The sequence below is a fragment of the Mesoplodon bidens genome, assembly GCF_964165515.1.
Source record: "Mesoplodon bidens genome assembly, chromosome: 15".
Taxonomy (NCBI): domain Eukaryota; kingdom Metazoa; phylum Chordata; class Mammalia; order Artiodactyla; family Ziphiidae; genus Mesoplodon; species Mesoplodon bidens.
Window position 1 is genome coordinate 3827857 of NC_138171.1, and position 21099 is coordinate 3848955.

The 21099-nt window shown below is 35.3% G+C and overlaps 1 protein-coding gene across 1 annotated transcript in view; it reads left to right on the plus strand.

Moving 5' to 3' along the window:
- The window catches only part of SYCP2 (synaptonemal complex protein 2), a gene marked incomplete at its 5' end in the record, with an annotated part of 59597 nt that overhangs the window by 19877 nt on the left and 18621 nt on the right, over positions 1-21099 (plus strand). The window contains 11 exons of the mRNA XM_081256423.1: positions 3936-4084; positions 5269-5343; positions 5785-5931; positions 8788-8887; positions 9736-9893; positions 11689-11758; positions 12076-12133; positions 12666-12799; positions 12949-13382; positions 19802-19929; positions 20719-20755. Coding sequence (XP_081112549.1) covers positions 3936-4084; positions 5269-5343; positions 5785-5931; positions 8788-8887; positions 9736-9893; positions 11689-11758; positions 12076-12133; positions 12666-12799; positions 12949-13382; positions 19802-19929; positions 20719-20755 — 1490 coding nt within the window. The remainder of the gene's footprint in view (positions 1-3935; positions 4085-5268; positions 5344-5784; positions 5932-8787; positions 8888-9735; positions 9894-11688; positions 11759-12075; positions 12134-12665; positions 12800-12948; positions 13383-19801; positions 19930-20718; positions 20756-21099) is intronic.

Sequence of the window (21099 nt, forward strand, 5' to 3'; positions counted from 1 at the left end):
CCATTGCTGCCAATAATGCTAAAAATTTTTTCGCTTCTGAATGTGTCAAAGACCTCATATTATGTGTAATGATATTTTTCTTTATGCAGCCAATTAGTTTTTAAAGAGATTTAAAAAGTGGATTAAAAATTATTTTATATTTACTCACATATTTACCATTTCCTGTTCAGCTTTCATCTGTATAGACCCAGATTTCCATCTGGTATTATTTTCCTTCTGCCTAGTATTTCTTGTCCTGCAGATATGCTGGTGATGAGTTCTTTCAGCTTTTTTATGTCAGAAAGTCTTTATTTTGTTTTTATTTTGCAAAGTATTTTTGATACATATAGAATTCTAGATTGCCTGTTGTCTTCCTTTCAGTGTACTTGAAAGAGGTTACTCTGCTTTCTCTTGGCTTGCATTGTTTCTGTTGAGAAGTCTGTCACTCTCATGTTTGCTCCTTTTTGTTTAGTCTTTTATTCCCCTGGCTGATTTTAAGATTTTCTCTTTATTAATAGTTTTAAACATTTGATTATAGTGCTTTAGTGTAATTTTCTTCATATTGTTCGTTCTTGAGGTTCATTGAGCTTCCTTCTAAAGTTTTTATCCATTGTTCTTCAAATATTTTTTTCCGCTCCTTCTTTTTTCTCCTCCTCTCTGGAGGCTCTGATTACATATATACTAAGCTATATGAAGTTCTCCCATAGCTCACTGATTCTCTGGGTTCTCCACCCAAACTCCAGGCTTTTATTTCCACTCTCTTTTTTCACTTCGGTAGTTTTATATTGCCGTGTTTTGTTGCTAGTTAATACTTCCTTCTGTAGTGTGTAACCTGCTTCTGTTCTATCCTATAATGTTTATCAGGCATTATATTTTTCATCTCGGGAAGTTTGATTTGGGTCTTTTTAAAAAGTTTATTTTATTTATTTATTTTTGGCTGTGTTGGGTCTTCGTTTCTGTGCGAGGGCTTTCTCCAGTTGCAGCGAGCGGGGGCCACTCTTCATCATGGTGCGCAGGCCTCTCACTGTCGCGGCCTCTCTTGTTGTGGAGCACAGGCTCCAGATGCGCAGGCTCAGTAGTTGTGGCTCACGGGCTTAGTTGCTCCACGGCATGTGGGAAGTTCATCCAACTTACTTCATGTATCAATAGTTTATAACTTTTATTCCCAGACCAGGGCTCGAACCCATGTCCCCTGCATTGGCAGGCAGATTCCCAACCACTGCGCCACCAGGGAAGCCCTTCATTTGGGTCTTTTTTAAAGATAAATTTTAAATTTTAGAATAGTTTTAGATTACAGAAAACTTGCCAGAGTAGTGTAGAAAGTTTCCATATACACCCTCACGCAGTTTCTCTTATTTTTTTTATTGTGGTAAAAATCACATAACATAAAATTTACCATCTTAACCATTTTTTAGTGTATATAGTTCAGTAGTGTTAAGTACATTCACATTATTGTGAAACAGATCTTCAGAACTTTTGTCATCTTGAGAAATTGAAACTCTATACTCATTGAACAGTTCCCCTTTTCCCCCTCCACCCAGCCCCTGGTAACCACCATTCTACTTTTTGTTTCTATGAAATTGACTGTTTTAAGTGGAATTATGCTGCATATGTCTTTTTTGTGACTGGCTTATTTCACTTAACATAATGTCCTCTCCTGTAGTTTTAACATCATACATTTTTATGGTACATTTGTCACTGCATCTTAAAAAAGTCTACTTGGATCCTATGTCTTCCTTTATCTCATTCTTTTTCCATTCATAGCCAATTTGGGGAGAATAGTTTTTACTAAATCTTTCCCTTTCTCGCTCTTCATTTCTGTTCTTTTCTACATTCTGTTTTACATCCCACTCCACCAAAATTTCCACTGAAATTTCAGATGTCAAGATAATAATTAACTCTTTCATTATCAATATCAGTATACACACTTCAGTCCTTATACTGACCCTGGTGGCACACCGCAGACTCCACAGGGATAGTGTCTTCTGTGCTCAGGACTTTTCTAGACCTCGCACTATCTCTCTTCATCTGGCTGTTCATCTGTATCTTTTAATATCCTTTGTAATAAAGTGGTGATGTAGTCTACCTATGTGGAGCAGGCAAGATCTGAATTTTTTTACATGACTGGCACTCATGGAAGTTAAAAAAACGTGTGGGCTCTGGAGATCAAGCAATAGTTCTAGTGAAAAAGAACATCTACCGTTGCAGACTGAAGGAATGGGGAAGCAGCAACACAATAGGGTGAGGTTAGACCCTTTTACGTTCAATTTATAGGAGTACATAAAATACAGGCTCCATGGACAATTAAGTGTTTGTTTGAATGGCTTTGCAGGAGAAAACATATTATTGTATTCATTTAAGAACAGTATACTGGAATCCTACAGAAATATCTAGATAACATTATAAGATCCAAATATGTTGATATCTATGAATACTTGGATTTTATAGGAAGCAACAAAATAGGAAGTTTTCTGGTATTTCAGTAATATTGCTAACTAAAAAAAAGCAAGCCACGATATAGTCTAGGCAGTCAAAGCAAATATCAGAAATTTCAACAAAGTCAGCAATAAAATATAACAAATATCAACAAATTCTTATGTAGATAGTCATGACATATGTGGAGAATGCTTTGTAGAAAAAGGTACAAAGCATTCAGCAAAATAATAAATTGGAAGTAATTCTAATACTATGCTCATGCAAGCAGTGAAGCAAATACTGCATTTACTCTAAGTTCTCAGCAAGCTGCAGAAAAAAATTCAAATGCATATCAGAGGGATATAACAATAAACAAAAATATTCATAAAGATTATAAGTGTTCTAATCTTCATCAAAATCGGAAACATTATCATTTTCAACGTCACCTGATCTTTCATCTCTAAAGCCTGAACACTTTTACTGTTGAGACTTGTGACTGTTTTTTTCTTTCAAAAAAAAAAAAAGAACTACCAGCATTTTGGATTAGAAACTGCGTTACCACTATCTTCAGGCAACTAATACTTCTTAGTACCATCAAAGGACATCACGGAGGAAGTTTTATGACCATATAGCTGCAAAAGCAAATAAGACATTTTCTGCTTCGGCAAGCCTCATAAGGATCAAAGAGTTTTATAGCCAATAGGGACATTTGTCCTTTAGGGTAGAGCATGGAATGGCCAGCGGAGCTTTTCCTGATGCAGACACAAAGTTTTGTCCTTGGTGTGGTCCTTCTCCCTCAGGATATTTTCCTCTTGCCCAAAAGCAAACACTGGGGGCAGGTGTGGATACTTCTCAGTCAGCAACAGGAGCACCACCAGAGGTAGGACAGGACCATAGTGGCCTTCGGTCCATAATACAGGCACATTAATTGGGTGCCAGGTAGTTTTCTGTAACTTTTTGGAGGAAGGGAGGTGAATACTTCATATAAACTGGCATTTAACAGTATTTTCACTGGATTGGTGAATTTATTGAGGATTAGCACTGTATCCTTCTTCCTTCACAATATCCTTGTACTCAAGTGTTTATCAAACGTTCATTGTCAACACGTTTGTAACTGGATTTAATAGAAATGTCTGAATAGATGCTTATGCCTAGGAATAGTTATGGAATTAAAGTTATTTTCTTTTTTGCCTGTTTTAAACTAAGAAAATAGTTTTCTCAGATGTGTTCAAAGAATATTTATTAAGAACCTGTTAGGGTCCAGAATGTACTCAGGGGTTTAGTTCATTAATTATTGTATTACCTTGTAATTTATAGATCAGGAAGCTGAGACTTTGAAAAATAAACTGAATTGTTGATTTGTTTACGTAAGTAGTTAGTACCAGAATTGATTAATTTAAATACTTTTAAATCCTAAAAGTTAATTTTATTTCAGTTAATTTTAATTGGTATGCTGCATGCTTTTCTTATTTATAGTATACCTATAGAGTGGTATCATAGGAATGAATGTAAACTAATCAGTGTGATTCATTTGTGTACAGTGAGAGAATCGAAGAAGCTACTGAATATAATTCTGAAAAATAAAGTAAAAATTAGTAAAAGAGAAGGGAAAAAATTGCTTTTGTATTTTGATGCATCGTTAGAAATCACTAATGTGACACAAAAAATTTTTGGTGCAGATAAGTATAGGGTAAGTTAAACTCTTTTTAATAAACATTTATTTTCATAATTCTGGAAACTTTCAGTTATTTGAGACTAAGTTTCATTGATTTTTTCCCCTACAATTCTTTATAAAATAACATGTAGATTTTTAGTCCTTTAAATTTGTATTGTGGAATGGCCATCAGATTGTTAGCCATACCCTTTCAGATACCGATTAGAAAGAATCTCAGATGACAGAATTAGCAGCAGCTACTCAAAACATTTAATGAATTTCTGTGAGGTGTTTAAAAAGTGAAATGAAACAAAGACTTGTTTTCAAGATATTAAACATTGTGAGAATTATAGAATGTGCCTCAGAAGAAGAAGTAAGTGGCATATAGAAAATGAAGTATAGATGTTGAAGAAAGAATGCACATTAAGAGTCGGATTTGAAGGAAAGGCTATGGAGGTGGGCCTTGAAATGGCCTTTGAAGTTAATGAATGAAATTTAGATAAGATGCTTTCCAGGACTGTGGAAGACGATATGAGTCGGATATTGTTTAACTGGGAATCAAGGTGGCAATTCATGTTATGTTTAGGGAGATGTTCAGTTGACAAGCTTGGATGGTCCATGTCTTAGTTTGTTCAGGCTACTGTAACAAAAATACCATAGACTGGGTGGCCTAAACAACAAACATTTTTTTCTCATAGTTCTGGAGGCTGTGAGTCAGATCAGGGCGCCAGCAGACTCAGTGTCTGGTGAGGGCCTGTTTCCTGGTTCATCGATGGCCATCTTTTCATGGTGTCCTTACATGGTGGAAGGGGTGAGGGATTTCTCTGGGGTCTGTTTTATAAGAGCACTAATTCCACTCATAAGGGCTCTGCCCTCATGACCTTAGCAACCCCCAAAGGCCTCCACTCCTAATACCATTCTTGGGGACTACGTTTCAACATATGAATTGTGGGGGAAAAATTCAGTCTATAGCGTGCAAAAGATTTATGGTGAAGAATAGCAGATAATATGCTTGTGAGGAACCCTTACCAAAATAGCAGGCTAAGACCGTGGTTACTGGGGACTCATTGAATTATTCTGAAAAGAGTATTTATATGTATAAATAATAATGATTTAAGATAATTTGGCAATTTTGGAAGGAAACAGGTATAGGAAATAATTGTATTAAAATGGAAAGAACTGGGAGAAAATGACATCCCTTTGCATTAATTTTACTTCAGGAATTTACCAGAAAACGAGGCACTTCGGTTGCCAAAACATCTGTGCATATTCTTTTTGATGCAAGTGGATCACAGGTATGTGTCTAACTTACTTGATTTTTACCACTGGGCTAAGTTTAACCCTAAATAATGATAGCACAGTAATAAAGTTCATCTTGGAGGGTGAATATCTAAAAAATAAATTGTCTCAACATAGTGCCCCAATAAGATGTATATACTTTTTAAACATATTAATAATCATTTGTTTCAGTACAGAAGGTAGATTGTTATTAATACCAGTTTTGGTAACTTTAAATAAAAATCAGAAGTACATGTTCTTCCACTAATGCCACAGCCTGTTTTATGTCTATTAACATTTGAAAAAGGACTAAAAATTATAACAGTACGTAGATATAAGACAAAAAGAATTGACCTTTTGAGTGTGAGATGAATGAGCGCTTTACTAAGACATCCAGTGATTTTTGAGAACTTCCCGTGGTTTGCAGTTTTAAACACTTTTTCCTTATTCTCCCACAGATTCTAGTCCCAGAAAGTCAAATCTCACCAGTCGAAGAAGAACTTGTTAGTTTGAAAGAAAAAGCTAACCCCCAAGAGGAATTTGCTAAACCTCCAAAATATATCAAAAACAGTAATCAAGGGGACAGAAAAAATAGTCAGCCTGAGGTATATATGGCATCAAAATAGTCATTTATAAAATAGCATAGGTGAAATCATTGCTATATATAATTACAGAAAAAAGCATCTAGAATTCATATGTTCATCAGTAACATTTCAGAGTATTTCCCCTGCCTTTTACAAATGCAAACAAAAAAAAAAGTGTTTCAGCAGATTGTGTTTATATGTAAGGTTTAGGGATTTAGGACAAGGTATACTATACACTTGTAAGTTTCAAATTAGAGATATATAGGAAAGTAACTACCACTTTTTGCATTTATCCTTTCTGTTCTGTCTCTGCACTGGCCAAAACAAATTTATAATGTAATGTTCTGTTTACTGGCATGAGGAAAGAAAGCAAAATACTGGATTCTTTCTCCTCCTCCTCCTGCTCCATTGAGGATCTCCTCTAGGCCGCATGTGATAGAACCATTTCTCAGCCCCCTTCTCCACATCTTGCTGTGACACTTGACATTGCTAACAGCCCTCTCTTTCTTTTCTTTTTTTTTTTTTGTGGTACGCGGGCCTCTCACTGTTGTGGCCTCTCCCGTTGCGGAGTACAGGCTCCAGATGTGCAGGCTCAGCAGCCATGACTCACGGGCCCAGCCGCTCCACGGCATGTGGGATCTTCCCGGACCAGGGCATGAACCCGTGTCCCCTGCATCGGCAGGCGGACTCTCAACCACTGCGCCACCAGGGAAGCCCAGCCCTCTCTTTCTTAATGTCCTCTCCTTTGTCTTCTATGTTAGCATTTTAATTCTCTTTTTACTTCTGTTACTACATCAGAGATACTTTCTCTCAGTGTCTCCTAAATGTAGGTTTGCTCTAAAAGCTTGATACCCAGCTTTCTGAACATCTCTATGCCTTCTCCCTTAGAGAGCTTCCTTCCTGTGCATAATTTAAGCTCTTAAAATGTACCAGGCTTCTGTTCAAAGTTCTATAGCTACGTCTCCACTTACTCTTTTAATATTTCCCTTGGTTGTGTCTCTTCAAGCCCCTTCCTAAAGTCTACCTCAAACTCTTTATCTTTTGCCTCAAGTTTGCATCTGCCTCCATACTTCAGTAATGTTACCATTCATTTTTCTGATGATATCCTTGATTCCAAACTCTTCTCCCCCCATACCTAGATAGAACCAAGGTGCTAGTGATTGTTCTTTCATAATATCTCTCACATCGTTTCCTCCTTATTATTCCCTTTACCGTTACTCATTTTAGCATACCTAGGTTCTACAGTAACCTTCTAATAGTGTCTTTGACACTATTGCTCCATTTTGTGAGCTACCCTGTGTCGTACACCACTGATTTTTCTTAATACCAGTATCCTCATAGCATTCTTCTGCTTAGAAAGCCTTGTCATCTCTGTATTTATCCCATTAAATCTAAGTTTTGACTTAGTTTGAAGACATTCTGTAATATTACTCTATCAAAATACCTTCCACTTTAGTATGGTCAGTTGCTTTACTGTCTCCTTTTTTATGGCATGCTCATTCTTGCCTCTATTCTTTCATTCATGCTGCTTTTACCTCTGCTTATCTAAAGTGTACTTACATTTGTAAATCTTTGTTCATTTTTACTTTCTTAATGGAGCTTTTCCAGATTATTTGTTTTTACTAATCTCTCACCTTTAGGCAACCATAACTCTCACAGGCTCTTCCATACATTGTGTTACTATTTTTCCCTGTAGTCTGTGTCCTTCATTAAATTAAAAGTATCATTTTTGTCAACTGTAGTTCCCTCAGATGATTAGATTATAAAAGCCTCTTTTTTTTGTCTTTATATCAGAATCATAACTTGAGTACTTAATAAAAATGCAGATTCTTAGAGCCCCCCCCACCTTAAACCTACTGAATCATAACGCAAACTCTGGAAGAGATCTTAACCGCACTAAAGTTTGAAAAACATTGCACTGTTGTTAAATACCCACTGTGTTTTCAATAAGGACTAACTGAAGCATTTATGTGAATATGTAACTTTTTGGATCTCATTCATTATATACCACTAGAACTGTAATTTCTTTAAGAAGAATCTGCTGATTCAGTAGCTTCTTTTCTGGTTAATCTTAGAATTCACTTTTCTCCTGTCCTTCCCCACCTTTCCTCCATTGCCCCATATACATACCTACTCAAAACTCCATCAATATTTTTTTCTCTTAGAGGCAAGTGCCTTTTTCAAAACAGCTGTCTTCTCCCTCTTTATGATTTGTCATCATGTACTCCTTTGTACAGCATCCTCTGGAACCTCCTGTCCCCTGTAGTCCCTCCTCTGCTTATCTACTTCTGTTGCTCTTATCAGTCATTCTAGGCTAAAGTTAGAAAATGCACATCTTTTTTGGAACACTAGCTCGTGTGCCACTGAGTCTCTGAACTCCTGTAGCTGCATTTTACTCTAAAGGCAGTTTAGTCTTCACAGAATATTAATACAATTTTTTAAATGTGTGAAAGTTTTGAAGAAGGCTTAATGTTATGAAAACTTTCACAAACAAGTTTACATAAATATGTGTTCCAAACATTATCCTTATGAAATACAATAGGAAATCGTGAGCCAATGGTTAACTAGATAAACTGAGTGTCAATAAAATATTTTCAGCTAATATATAAAGGTACTATACTTCTAAGTCTGGATATTCTTTAAATATTCTTTAAAACAACATCCTTTACTTGTTTTGGCTATCTGTTCAATACCAAACATTAGGATAAAATCCTTCAAGTCAGGCTAAACTACAGATATTTCTGGATATCATATTGTTTATAAAATACCATATGTCTTTTGTGTGTAGTCAAGGTGACATGTGAATAAAATTATAGGATATTTAATTACAAAAGAGAATGTATATTTACTCTGGGTTTTTTTTTCTCATGGTTTAAGATAATTACTCCTAGCAAAAGAAAAATGTCTGAAGCATCAATGATTGTTCCTGGCACAGATAGATACACTGTGAGAAGTCCAGTACTTTTAGTCAATACATGTAAGTTTTATTGTCTTTGAAGATTCCTAACAAGTATTATTGTTTTAAGCTGACATTTTTAAAATTCAGGAGTATTCTGGACCTAATTTATCTAGAGGATAATTTGGGGATATAAAAATTAATAAAATATGAACCACAAATGTCTTCTCTCAAAAAATTACAAATGTCTGAGAAGTTTAATGGGTATCCATATAAACATTATTCAGAATATTAATATCCAGCATTAATAATTTGTTGTAATTTTAAGTAGGAGCCAGCATAACATAGTGGATAAAACATTAAATTAATCAGGTTGCTTGGGCTTGTTTCCCCACTCCTGGGTATGTACTTTGTAGCTAAGTTTAGAACCAGTTTCCTTTCTATGAAATGGGACTTAAGTGTCTAACCTCATCAAATTGTTTAAAGGATTAAATAAAAATTATTCATTAAACAAGAAATGTTGTGAAACATTTAGACAGTGCCTGGTACATACTAACAGCTAAATAAAAATTTTAAAATACTCTGATACTGTGTACTAGTTGCTATAAACAGTATTATTTAATCTTTATGATAATTTAATAGTGACCTTCTGTTCCCAAAATCTGATTGCCTACTGGGAAATTATCTAATATTTGACAAACTTCTCAAACTTAACAGGTCCAAAATAAATTCATCTTTCCACCCTACCTGCCAGTTTTTCTCCATTTCTTACCTTGGAATATGGCGTCCATATCCAGTTACTCATCTAAATCAGAAACCTGGGACCCATCTTAGAATCCCCTTTTTAAATCTTCCTCAGAAAAAAGTATCTCAGTGAGAACAACATAGAAAATCCTACAAATATAGCAGTCCTTTGTCCTCCTTTTTAGCAACACTACGAAGAAGAAGAATTAAACCACCACTGCAAATGACGAGTTCTACAGGAAAACCTGGTGCTTCTAAAACATTGGAAAATGGAGTGGATAATGCTGTATCACTTAAATCTAGACCATCTGAAGAAAGAAATAGAGGAGATAATACAGACAAAGTAACTTTACTTTGAAAGCATTTTTAAATAAATTTTTATCAAGTTACTGTAGAAATGCATAATTGAGCTAACTACTTTTGCAAAAAGTGAGTGTCTCACTTTTCCTACAGTATTGCTTTTTAAATTTTTTTAGGTATCATTTATTGTCCTTGAAAGTAAGGTCTTATCAATCATTTACTATGCTAACAAAATAAAATTTAGAAATATTCAGTGTAACTGATTTATGCCTTCACTAGGAGAAATGGACTTGCCGTCATTCTTTAGTTTATTATACAAATTAGTGTCTGCTGTGGGGAAGGTTCTGGTTTAGAAATAAAAGACACAAGTGGAATCTGTCTTTTAGTATCTCAAAGTCTAGCATGGGAATTAGACAAATTAATAAGATGATTATAATATTGTATGTGTTCTCAGATGTACATACAGGATGCAGTAGAAAACTAGTAGAGGGGCAGGTGCCTAATCCCAGAGCTGGAGGGGAAGCTGAAGATCAGGAGATGCTCTTTTAGGAGATGGAAAAGAGTTGATTTTTGAAGGGTCAATAAAGGTTATTAGTCACATGGACATCGAGGAGGGCATTCTTTCCAGGAAGTTGAAGGGGGGACAGAGCAGGGAATGGATGAGAGAAAGTTGTGTCTTGGAGAAATAGGCAATCAGAGATACAGATAAGTTTGTAGATGAGGAGGAACACCTGAAAGCTTTTGTTTTCTCTGAAGTGTGAGCATGGTGAGCTTCTCTTGGGGACAGAGCCTTGAAGTAGAGGGCTCAGAGACACACAGAGGTTTGGAATAACTACTGAGAGAGAATGGAGAGGGGGAAGAATGAGCACAAGTGTTAGGCAGTGTTGAGGGCCCCGTGCAGATTTAAGACTATGAAGCTTACCATGGCATTAGTTCAGAAGTAAGTATAATTTCCTCAAATAAAGCTTAGCAGCCTTGGTGTTACAGTAAAAAAAAAAAAGATGGTGGATGTAAAAAAAATTTTAATGGTTATGTGGCCGAAAGGTAAAGGGTGCAAGAGTTGAAGATACTAGGAAAAAATAGTCAAAGTAATGGTTCAAATTGTCTAGCTAAGTGTTTCTTAATAGGGGAAGCATTGTTTAGCTGTGCAGTGTGGTTCTGAATGTTGTAGGATGAGAAGTGTCCTAGGCCTGTGCTTACTTATTGTCAGGAGAGCCCTTCTGTCATTGTGACAACAAAAAACACACCTGTACATTTTCATACTGCTCCTCCACCAGTAGGGAAGACAGCCAGGATGAGGCAAAATATCTTAGTTAGAGGGTATATTTTTCTGATAGTGATGGCAAATTTTTATTTGGTCCGGGCAGGTATGTATCTGTGGCTGTGGAAAGAGGGAAGCTTGCTACAGTCAAGAAGTTACTTGTGCAGTGGCCAAAACTTTATAAAATAAGTTAATACTTCATAATTTCCAGTTCATATGTATGTTAGTGAAAAGACAGAATAGATGCAGGCTATGAGATCAATAGCAAGAGAAGATATGCCATGGAAGTGCTAGAAATTCTCAGAGAGGAAAATTGAATTATTTTTCTAGCTGTGGCTGAGATCAGAAAATTTGTAGGATCTTCTGCCTCCTTATCTGCAATGAAAGTTACTTTCTTGTGTTTTAGGATAGGCAATATTCTAGAATGGGCCTAATCGTTATGAAATAAATAGAAATACTATCCAACTTTTAATAGTAAGGCAAAAAAGTTTTAAACTTTAATACTCTGACTTTTAAAAGTTGTTTTCACATAATGCCTTGATTCAAATTTATATTAAAATTTCTCCCCTGTTTATAGCATATCGAAACTGCTGAAGTTAGAGAAAAGACAGAAAATAAGGACGTTGAATTCCCAAACCAAAATTTTAGTAAGTAATCTTTGGTTTAATTTTAGTCATTCTTTATATATATATATACACACACACACACACGCACACACACACTCCTCTCTATATTTCCCTTTCATTTATTTGAAAAAAAGATTTATAATGAATACATTCAGCTTTATGAAAAGAACTTAGAGGTTACAAGCCTTGGTTCCCAAGAAGTTTGGGTCTGGGAGGGGGAAGATGAGATCAATCAATCTTTCCATCCCAATATGTGAACTTTGATCAAATTCTAGCTTTCATTTTACCCTGCCAACTGCACGAAAAAATGAAAATACCATAATTTTTGTTTTATTTAGGTGAACTCCAGGAAATTGTTCCTGATTCACAGGCAGTGGGAAAAATAGATAAACCTGTGTAAGTATGAGAAAACCCATCAAATCATTTAGCCTATAATAATGTTACTTTTAGATGAGTGTAACAGATTTAAAGGACAAGGCCTTTATATTCTTAGAATGGTAGTATTGGTTATAGAATTTATCATCTTTCAAGTATTATTATGATCGCACAATGGGGAATAGCCTATATGTTTCTTCAACCAACATAACTTCTCAAATTGAGAGACTTAAAATGAATGAGATTTTTAAAACAATAAAGTATGAATGTGAAGAAAATTAACGAAGTTTAGATATACATGAAGATGTGTAAGATATGTGAGATGTATTTAGGTAGATATCAAAATAGTAGCAATAATGGAACTTTTAAAATAATATTCTTTAATCTTGATCAATTATGTGGTAAATTTTAACTTTCATCAGGACTTATGAAAATATTTTCATACTTGACTGTTAAACTTCTGTCAATAAACATTGACTAAATAAAAAGAATCAAGGCTTTATATCAGTCATAGGCTAATGTTTTGTGATAAGCAAATGAATTTATTTTGCAGGTTACCTGGTGTTTTAGACAACACCTGTGGAAATAGAATGCACTTCAAACAGGCATGTTGGACACCTGTAACAGATATTAATCTGTGTAATAACCAAAGAGCTAGTACTTCATCAGGAGACACATTTAATCAAGGTGAAACACAGTTTTCTCTGTATATAAAATAGTTGTTCAAGGAAATACTCATTTCTTGAAATGTCTTAACAAATATTTTAGTTTTAACAAATTTTGTATATGATCAGTTTATACATTTAATAAGGATTAATTTCTCATTTTCCCACTAGATGTTGTTATCAACAAAAAACTTACTAAACAAAAATCATCCTCTTCAATATCAGATGATAATTCACAGGAAATGGGAAAGGTGCAGTATGGGAAAGAAATAATGCAGCATAACAAAATACATAAAGCAGAAGTAGAAGTTTGCAAAAGAAACAAACAACAACAACTAAATCATTCTAAACATTTGGAGGAGAAAAATATTGAAGATACAAAGCAGAGTGATTGGCATATTGAATCTGAAGCTACTTTTAAATCAGCTCTAAATAAGACAGTTGAAGAATCTGAGATCTGTAGGAAGAAATACATGCTGTCAAAAGATGTGAATACTGCTATCTGTGATAAAAGCCCTTCTAGAAAAAATGCAGAAAGTCATAGAAAATCAGGGAAAAGATTGACATCTGAATTTATTTCCCGGGATTTGAAACAAAAAAAAATGGTGAGCTTTCAGTGTGTTTTATTTCTGCACACCCATAATATGCCTACCTAATAACATAAAGTGAAAGAAGCTTGATTAATTGCTACAAATTTAGTGTTTGTAATACCCTGTCCTTTTTTTAATTAAAGTATCGTTGATTTACAATATTACATTAGTTTCAGGTGTATAACATAGTGATTCAATATTTTTATAGATTATACTCCATTTAAAGTTATTACAAAATAATGGATGTATTTCTCTATGCTGTGCGATTTACCCTTGTTGCTTATCTATTTCATATTTAGTAGTTTGCATCTCTTAATCCCATACCCCTATCTTGCCCCTTTCCTCTTTCCTCTCCCCACTGGTAACCACTAGTAATACCATGTTCTTTAATTCAAGCTTAGACTCTGAGAGTGCATGCCTCCTGAACCCCTTTCTGACCTCTCCCCAGTCCCAGCACTGATAGAACCCATGTGCCTGCTGGCACATAGCTGGCATGAAAATAGGTATAGCATGAATGAACCCTGCAGTTCCTTGTCTCCTCTTGTTGGGTCTCTCCCACTCTGTCCCTCAGATTCTTCTGAACATGCATATAGAACTGTCTGTGCCTCTCTTATGGTGCTTAGCTTTCTTTTTTAATAAACGGTTATTTTGTGTGGCCTTTCCCCCTGTTTTAACCTATTAGAGTCTAAAGACTGTGTTTTATTCAACGTTTGTTTTCCTGCATGGCCTAGCACAGCTTTGCACATAGCATCTGAAACATTTCTTGGATTATTGCCTTAAAGTTTGACAAGGTTTTTCAAGAAAGTATGTAAGTGGGGTGGAGGAGACTTATCTTCTATTGTAAATGTTGCTTGTCCTCATTGGAGACTCCACTTCTTCAAATTAATCATCTGTAGAACATCTCCAGGAGAGTTTTAGCTAGTTTGCACCATACTTTGAGACTGAAAGTTTACTTTTGTGTGTGTGTGTGTGTGTGTGTGTGTGTGTGTGTGTGTGTGGTACGCGGGCCTCTCCCTGTTGTGGCCTCTCCTGTTGTGGAGCACAGGCTCCAGACGCGCAGGCTCAGCGGCCATGGCTCACTGGCCCAGCCGCTCCGCGGCATGTGGGATCTTCCCGGACCGGGGCGTGAACCCGTGTCCCCTGCATCGGCAGCCAGACTCTCAGCCACTGCGCCACCAGGGAAGCCCTGAAAGTTTACTTTTTGTAGCAGTTAAAGTTATAAACCTTTTCTTTGGTCATTGCTACCAAGATGCAGATTAAGAAAATTTTCTAATCAGAATACATTTCCACTGCCAGTAATGCAATCGCTTTTGTACTATGCCTTAAAAGACCCAGGTTGTACAGGCCTTCATTTATCTTCCAGAGTATTACTAATACCTGGGTGGCCACATTTCTAGAGTCAGTGTAAAATGTTCATATATTGGAGCATCTTAGTGTGCAAGTGAAATATTTAATAGCCAATTTTGCAGTTGTTGTATATAATTAGATATTATTTCATTTGTTGTGACCAGACTACTCTTTATTTTGTTTTTAACCTGCAATTCCCTTGTTCTGCCTCATTTGGCTACTTTCGTTTTTAACCAAATCCTTTTGGGTCACTTTCTTCTTGATTCTCAGTACGCTATTCTCTCTTCTTTCTAGTCTTAGCTGCTATTTAGTTCCTTCAGACCCAGTGGAAGTAAGTTTCTTTTTGTCTGAATGCTGATCTGTCCTTCAATTTTAATCTTAAACTGTTTTCTTTGGAATTTAGAATCATTCCACAGAATTTTTCTGGTCTAGTCATTTTTTTCCTGGGAGCACAGAAACTTGATCTTTTCTAAACTGTGCTTTTTTTTTTTTAATCAACTTCCCGTTTTCAGAAGTTCTCTTTGCTCTTTCATAGCGTCACTCTCTTTATTATTGTGCAGCATTTCCTGCCACTCTCATTCATGGGTGACTCTCCTCTAAGGTAGTCATCTGTTTGATCATGTCTTTCTATTCACTGGATAAACCCAGAGAAATAGAACCTCTGTAGTTCAGTAGTACAGATTTCCCACATTGGCTCTAATTATGTCAGAGTTCTTAATAATATTATATTATTATACACTGTTTTAGGGGAGGTTTGTTTTTGCTACGTTTTTATCAAGACAGGTATACCCTGTCTTCTGGTAATCTCAAGAAGGGATAGTAAGTAATAACTTATTATCTATTATATATAAAAACATATGAACTTAAAAATGGTTAAAATAATAGGTTTTATGTCATGTTATGTTTATATTATATTTTACCATAATTTAAAAAACCCATATGCGTGATGCCCAGAAAAAAAATAAAACTAAAAGCAAGAGAACTCGTATCTTTAAGAGTGTTGTTCAAGTTTTCTTTTAACAAGATAATCTAAAATTATGCAGATAATATTCCTACTTTGTAGTCTTTCCATTAAAAAATTAATAGAATTTTTTAGAGCAGTTTCAGGTATACAGCTATACAGAGTTCCCATATACCCCTTCACTCCACCCCAGTTTCCCCTGTCATTAACATCTTATGCTAGTAGATTTGTCACAAATGATGAGCCAGTACTGAAACATTATTAACTGAAGTCCATAGTTTACATTATAGTTCACTCTTGGCTTTGTGTATTCCATGTTTTTTTGACAGATGTATAACAACAGATATTGACCCTTAGAGTATCATGCATAATAGTTTCACTGCCCTAAAATTCCCCTGTGCTCCATCCCTCCCTTGTTTCCTCCCTCCCCCGCCAAACTCCAGGCAATCGCTGATCTTTTTACTGTCTCCATAATTTTGCCTTTTCCAGAATGCCACAGAGTTGGAATCATATAGTATGTCATCTTTTCAGATTAGTTTCTTTCACTTAGCAATGTGCATTGAATGTTCCTCCGTGTGTTTTTATGGTTTGATAGCTCTTTTTTTTTTTTTTAATGCTGAATCCATTGTATGGACATACCAAGATTTGTTTATCCATTTACCTGTTGAAGGACATCTTGGTTGCTTCCATGTTTTGACAATTACAAATAATGCTTCTATAAACATTCGTGTGCAGGTTTTGTGTGGACATAAACTTTCAACTCAGTTGGGAAAATACCAAGGAGCATGATTGCTGGGTCATATGGTAAGAGTATGTTTAGCTTTGTAAGAAACTGCCTGTCTTCCAAAAGTGGAAAAAATGGCTGTACCATTTTTGCATTTCAGCAGCAATGAGTAAGAGAGTTCCTGTTGATCTACATCCTTGCCAGTATTCGATATTGTTAATGTTTTGGATTTTAGCCATTCTTACAGGTGCTTGGTGGTATCTCGTTGTTTTAATTTGCACTTCCCTAATGACATGATGTTGAGCATCTTTTCCTATTTTTATTTACCATCTGTATATCTTCTTTGTTGAGTTGTCTCTTCAGATCTTTTGCCCAATTTTAATTGGGTTGCTTCCTAATTGGTGAGTTTAACAGTTCTTTGTGTATTTTAGATACAAGTTCTTTATCAGGTATGTATTTTACAAATATTTTCTCCCAATCTGTGGTCTGTCTTTTCATTCTGTAAACAGTGTTTTTTGCAGAGCAGAAATTTTTAATTTTAATGAAGTCCTACTTACCAGTTTTTTCTCTCATGGATTGTGCTTTTGGTGTAGTACCTAAAAAGGTATTCCAAACCCAAGGTCACCTAGATTTTCCCCTATTTCTCCTATGTCGTCTTCTAGGAGTTTTATAGCTTGCACTTTACATTCAGGTCTATTATCCATTTTGAGTTAATTTTCATGAAGGGTATAAAGTCTGTGTCTAGATTCTTTTTTTTGGCATGGTGATGTTCCAGCACCATTTGTTGAAAAGACTAACTTTTCTCCACTGTACTGCCTTTTGTTCCTTTGTCAAAGATCAGCTAATTGTATTTACGTGGGCCTCTTTCTGGGCTCTCTGTTTTTTCCATTATTCTATTTGTCTGTTCCTTCACCAATACCACACTATATTGATTATTGTATTCAATATCTTTTTAGTAAGTCTTAAAGTAGGGTCAGTCCTCAGACTTTGTTCTTCTCTGCTGATATTGTGTTGGCCACTCAGGGTCTTTTGCTTCTCCTTGTAAATTTTAGAATCATCTTGTCGATAACCACAAAATATCTTGCTGGGACTTTGATTGAGATTACATTTAATTTATAGATCAAGTTGGAAAGAACTGACATCTTGACAATATTGAGCTTCTTAAAATACACGAACATGGAATATCTCCATTTATTTAAAAAAATTTTTATTTTATATTGGAATATAGTTGATTAACAATGTATTAGTTTCAGGTGTACAGAAAAGTGATTCAGTTTTACATATACATATATCTGTTCTCCATTTTTTTTTAGTTAGTCTTTGATTTTTCATCAGTCATGTTTTCCTCGTATAGATCTTGTACATGTTTTGTTAGATTTATACCTAAATATCTCATTTTGGGGGTGCTAATATAAGTGGAATGTAATTTCACATTCCAGTTGTTCATTACTGGTTTATAAGAAAGCGACTGACTTTTGTATATAAACCATGTATCCTTCAATTGTGCTATAATTGTTCTTTAGCTCCAAGGATATTTTTGTTGATTTTTTGAGGTTTGCTACATAGACAGTGATGTCATCTGTAAACAAAGACAGTTTTATTTCTTCCTTCTCAATATGTATGTAGTGTATTTCCTTTTCTTGTCTTACGGCATTAGTAAGACTTCTAGAATGATGTTGAATAGGAGTGGTGAAGAGCAGACATCCTTTCCTTGTTTCTGATAGTAGTGGGAGAGTATCTAGTTTATAATGTTAGCTGTAGTTTTTTTTTTAGATGTTCTTTATCAAGGTGAGGATATTCTTCTCCATTCCTAGTTTTCTGAGAATTGTTATTGTGAATGGGTATTGGATTTCGTCAAATGCTTTTGTGTATCTACTGATATGATCATATGATTTTTCTTCCTTAGCCTGGATTTTATTTCTTTCTTTCTTCATTCATTCATTCATTCATTCATTCATTCATTCATTCATTTACGGCTGTGTTGGGTCTTCGTTTCTGTGCGTGGGCCTTCTCTAGTTGCGGCGAGCAGGGGCCACTCCTCATCGCGGTGCACAGGCCTCTCACTGTCGCGGCCTCTCTTGTTGCGGAGCACAAGCTTCAGACGTGCAGGCTCAGTAGTTGTGGCTCACGGGCTGAGTTGCTCTGCGGCATGTGGGAGCCTCCCAGACCAGGGCTCGAACCTGTGTCCCCTGCATTGGCAGGCAGACTCTCAACCACTGCGCCACCAGGGAAGCCCAACCTGGATTATTAGTTGATTTTCAGATGTTGAATCAACACTGCATACCTGGAATTAATTCCACTTGGTTGTGGGTACATAATTCTTTTTATACATTATTGTATTCAATTTGCTAAATTTTTTGTTGAGGATTTTTGCATCTATGTTTATAAAAAATATTAGTCTACAGCTGTCCTTTCTTGTAATTCCTTTGATTTTGGTATTAGGATATATTGGTTTCATACAGTGAGTTAGGAGGTACTCCCTCTGCTTCTGTCTTCTGAAAGGTTGTGAAAAGTTGTATAATTCTTCCTTAAATGTTTGATAAAACTCAACAGTGAACCCATCTGGGCCTGTTGCTTTCTGTTTTGGCAGGTATTAATTGTTGTTTCAATTTCTTTAATAGAGTAGGCCTATTCAGATGATTTATTTCTCCATGTGTGAGTTTTAGTAGAATTTATCTTTCAAGGAATTGGTCCATTTACTCTAAGTTATCAAATTCATGAGCATAGAGTTGTTCATAATATTTTTTAATTACCCTTGTGATTTATCCATGTGATCCATAGTGATAGCCTCTCATTTCTGATACTAGTAATTTCTGTATTTTTTTCTTAATGAACTTGGCTAGAGGCTTATAAATTTTATTGATCTTTTCAAAGAACCAACTTTTGGTTTCCTTCAGTTTTTTATGATTTTTTCCCCCCATGGATAGAAACTTTTTTTTAATCGCTGCAAAGCACTCTGCACATTTCTATATGTTAAAAGACTTATCCTAAGTTGTAATGCCTGACAAGGCCCGAACTTATTAAATAATTTCTTTAAAAAAAATAATTTCTGGGGCTTCCCTGGTGGCGCAGTGGTTGAGAGTCCGCCTGCTGATGCAGGGGACGCGGGTTCGTGCCCCGGTCCGGGAGGATCCCACGTGCCGCAGAGCGGCTGGGCCCGTGAGCCATGGCCGCTGTGCCCGCGCGTCTGGAGCCTGTGCTTCGCAACGGGAGAGGCCACAGCAGTGAGAGGCCCGCGTACCACAAAACAAACAAACAAACAAAAAAATAATTTCTGACCCCTTTTATTTCTCTTTGTAGTTATTTATAGAACCAGATTTTTTCTTAAATTTTCTTTTCAGCCTTTTTTTCCTTTGAAGGTTAACTTGGTAGAGTTTTTAAGTAGCTAACAAATTGTTTCAGAGAGAAAAGTCAAAAGGGAAAGGATTTACTGATGCAGCAGAATCTTTGATAAGCCAAATTAATAAGAGATACAAACCAAAGGATGGCATAAAGTCTACAAGAAAATTAAAGGAGTCTTTGATTGACAGGTATGTTCTTAAATTTAGAAATGAATATTTTTCTGAGAGATACAACTAAATTATTTTACCTAGTTTTAAGGTTAGTTTTAAATATATGTCCAAATAATGTAACTTTCCATTAGAAAACACAGGTACTTATTTACTTTTATAAATAGAATCTGTTTAAATTATATAGAAAGGGAACTACAATTGAAATTAGTCACTCTAGTATCTGATTACATTTTATAAAGTATCAAGAGCACCATATTGATACAGCATACCATTTCAGAAATAAATCTTTAGGATATAGACATTTTAGAAATGTTATTTATTGAGCCTAGTGATGAGTAAGACTAAATATATTTACATATATTGCTTAATAAAATATGAAATTTAAATGACCTGAAATGAGTTATTTTGTATTGTATATATGTATTCCTTGTTTGCAATCTTTCTGAAGGTTTTATTATAAAATGTTTCTTTATAGGCTTCCAGGTAGTTAATTCATGTTTAAGTTAATTCTGACTTTATATGGCATGAAAAAAATTACTCTGTCGTGGCAGAACCATTCATTTAAATTGTCTGGCACCTCCTGCTGCATGAGTGATTCAACTTAGACTTAAGTTTTTTTGTTGCTGTTTACTGTGTGTGGAGTTGCAAAAATATCACACTAGGACTGTCACATTTCAGTTATTTGTAGCATATTGAATGTAGACTTAGTGATCCAAGTATGTTTTACCTTATATAATATGGATTTTATGAAAAACATTCTACTGACATTTAATTGCCTTTTTAATTTTGACAAAACCTTTTTTATAGTGGTTTTTCAAACAAATCTGATCTACAGCTCAGTAAGGTAAGTTTCATGTATTTAACTACACCAAATGTGTAGTCACACTCTATGATATTTGACTTTACAGTGAAATAGAATAGTAGTAGGATGGAAGTAGATTTAATGTTTTCAGCATATTGAAAAATGGATTAGACAACTGACCAGATTAGTGGCAAGTACTCAGAAAAGCCCCCTAAACTTCTGTTCTGCTTTTCAAAGAAAATGCTTCTTTTACATACATGTGTGATATTTTTACTTTTTGGTACATGATTCAGTACCATTTTTTCCCTAACTTATCCCATCTCTCTTGACAGTAAGATCATTCTGAAGTCCATATTTTTGTTAAAAACATTTATTATTCATCCAGG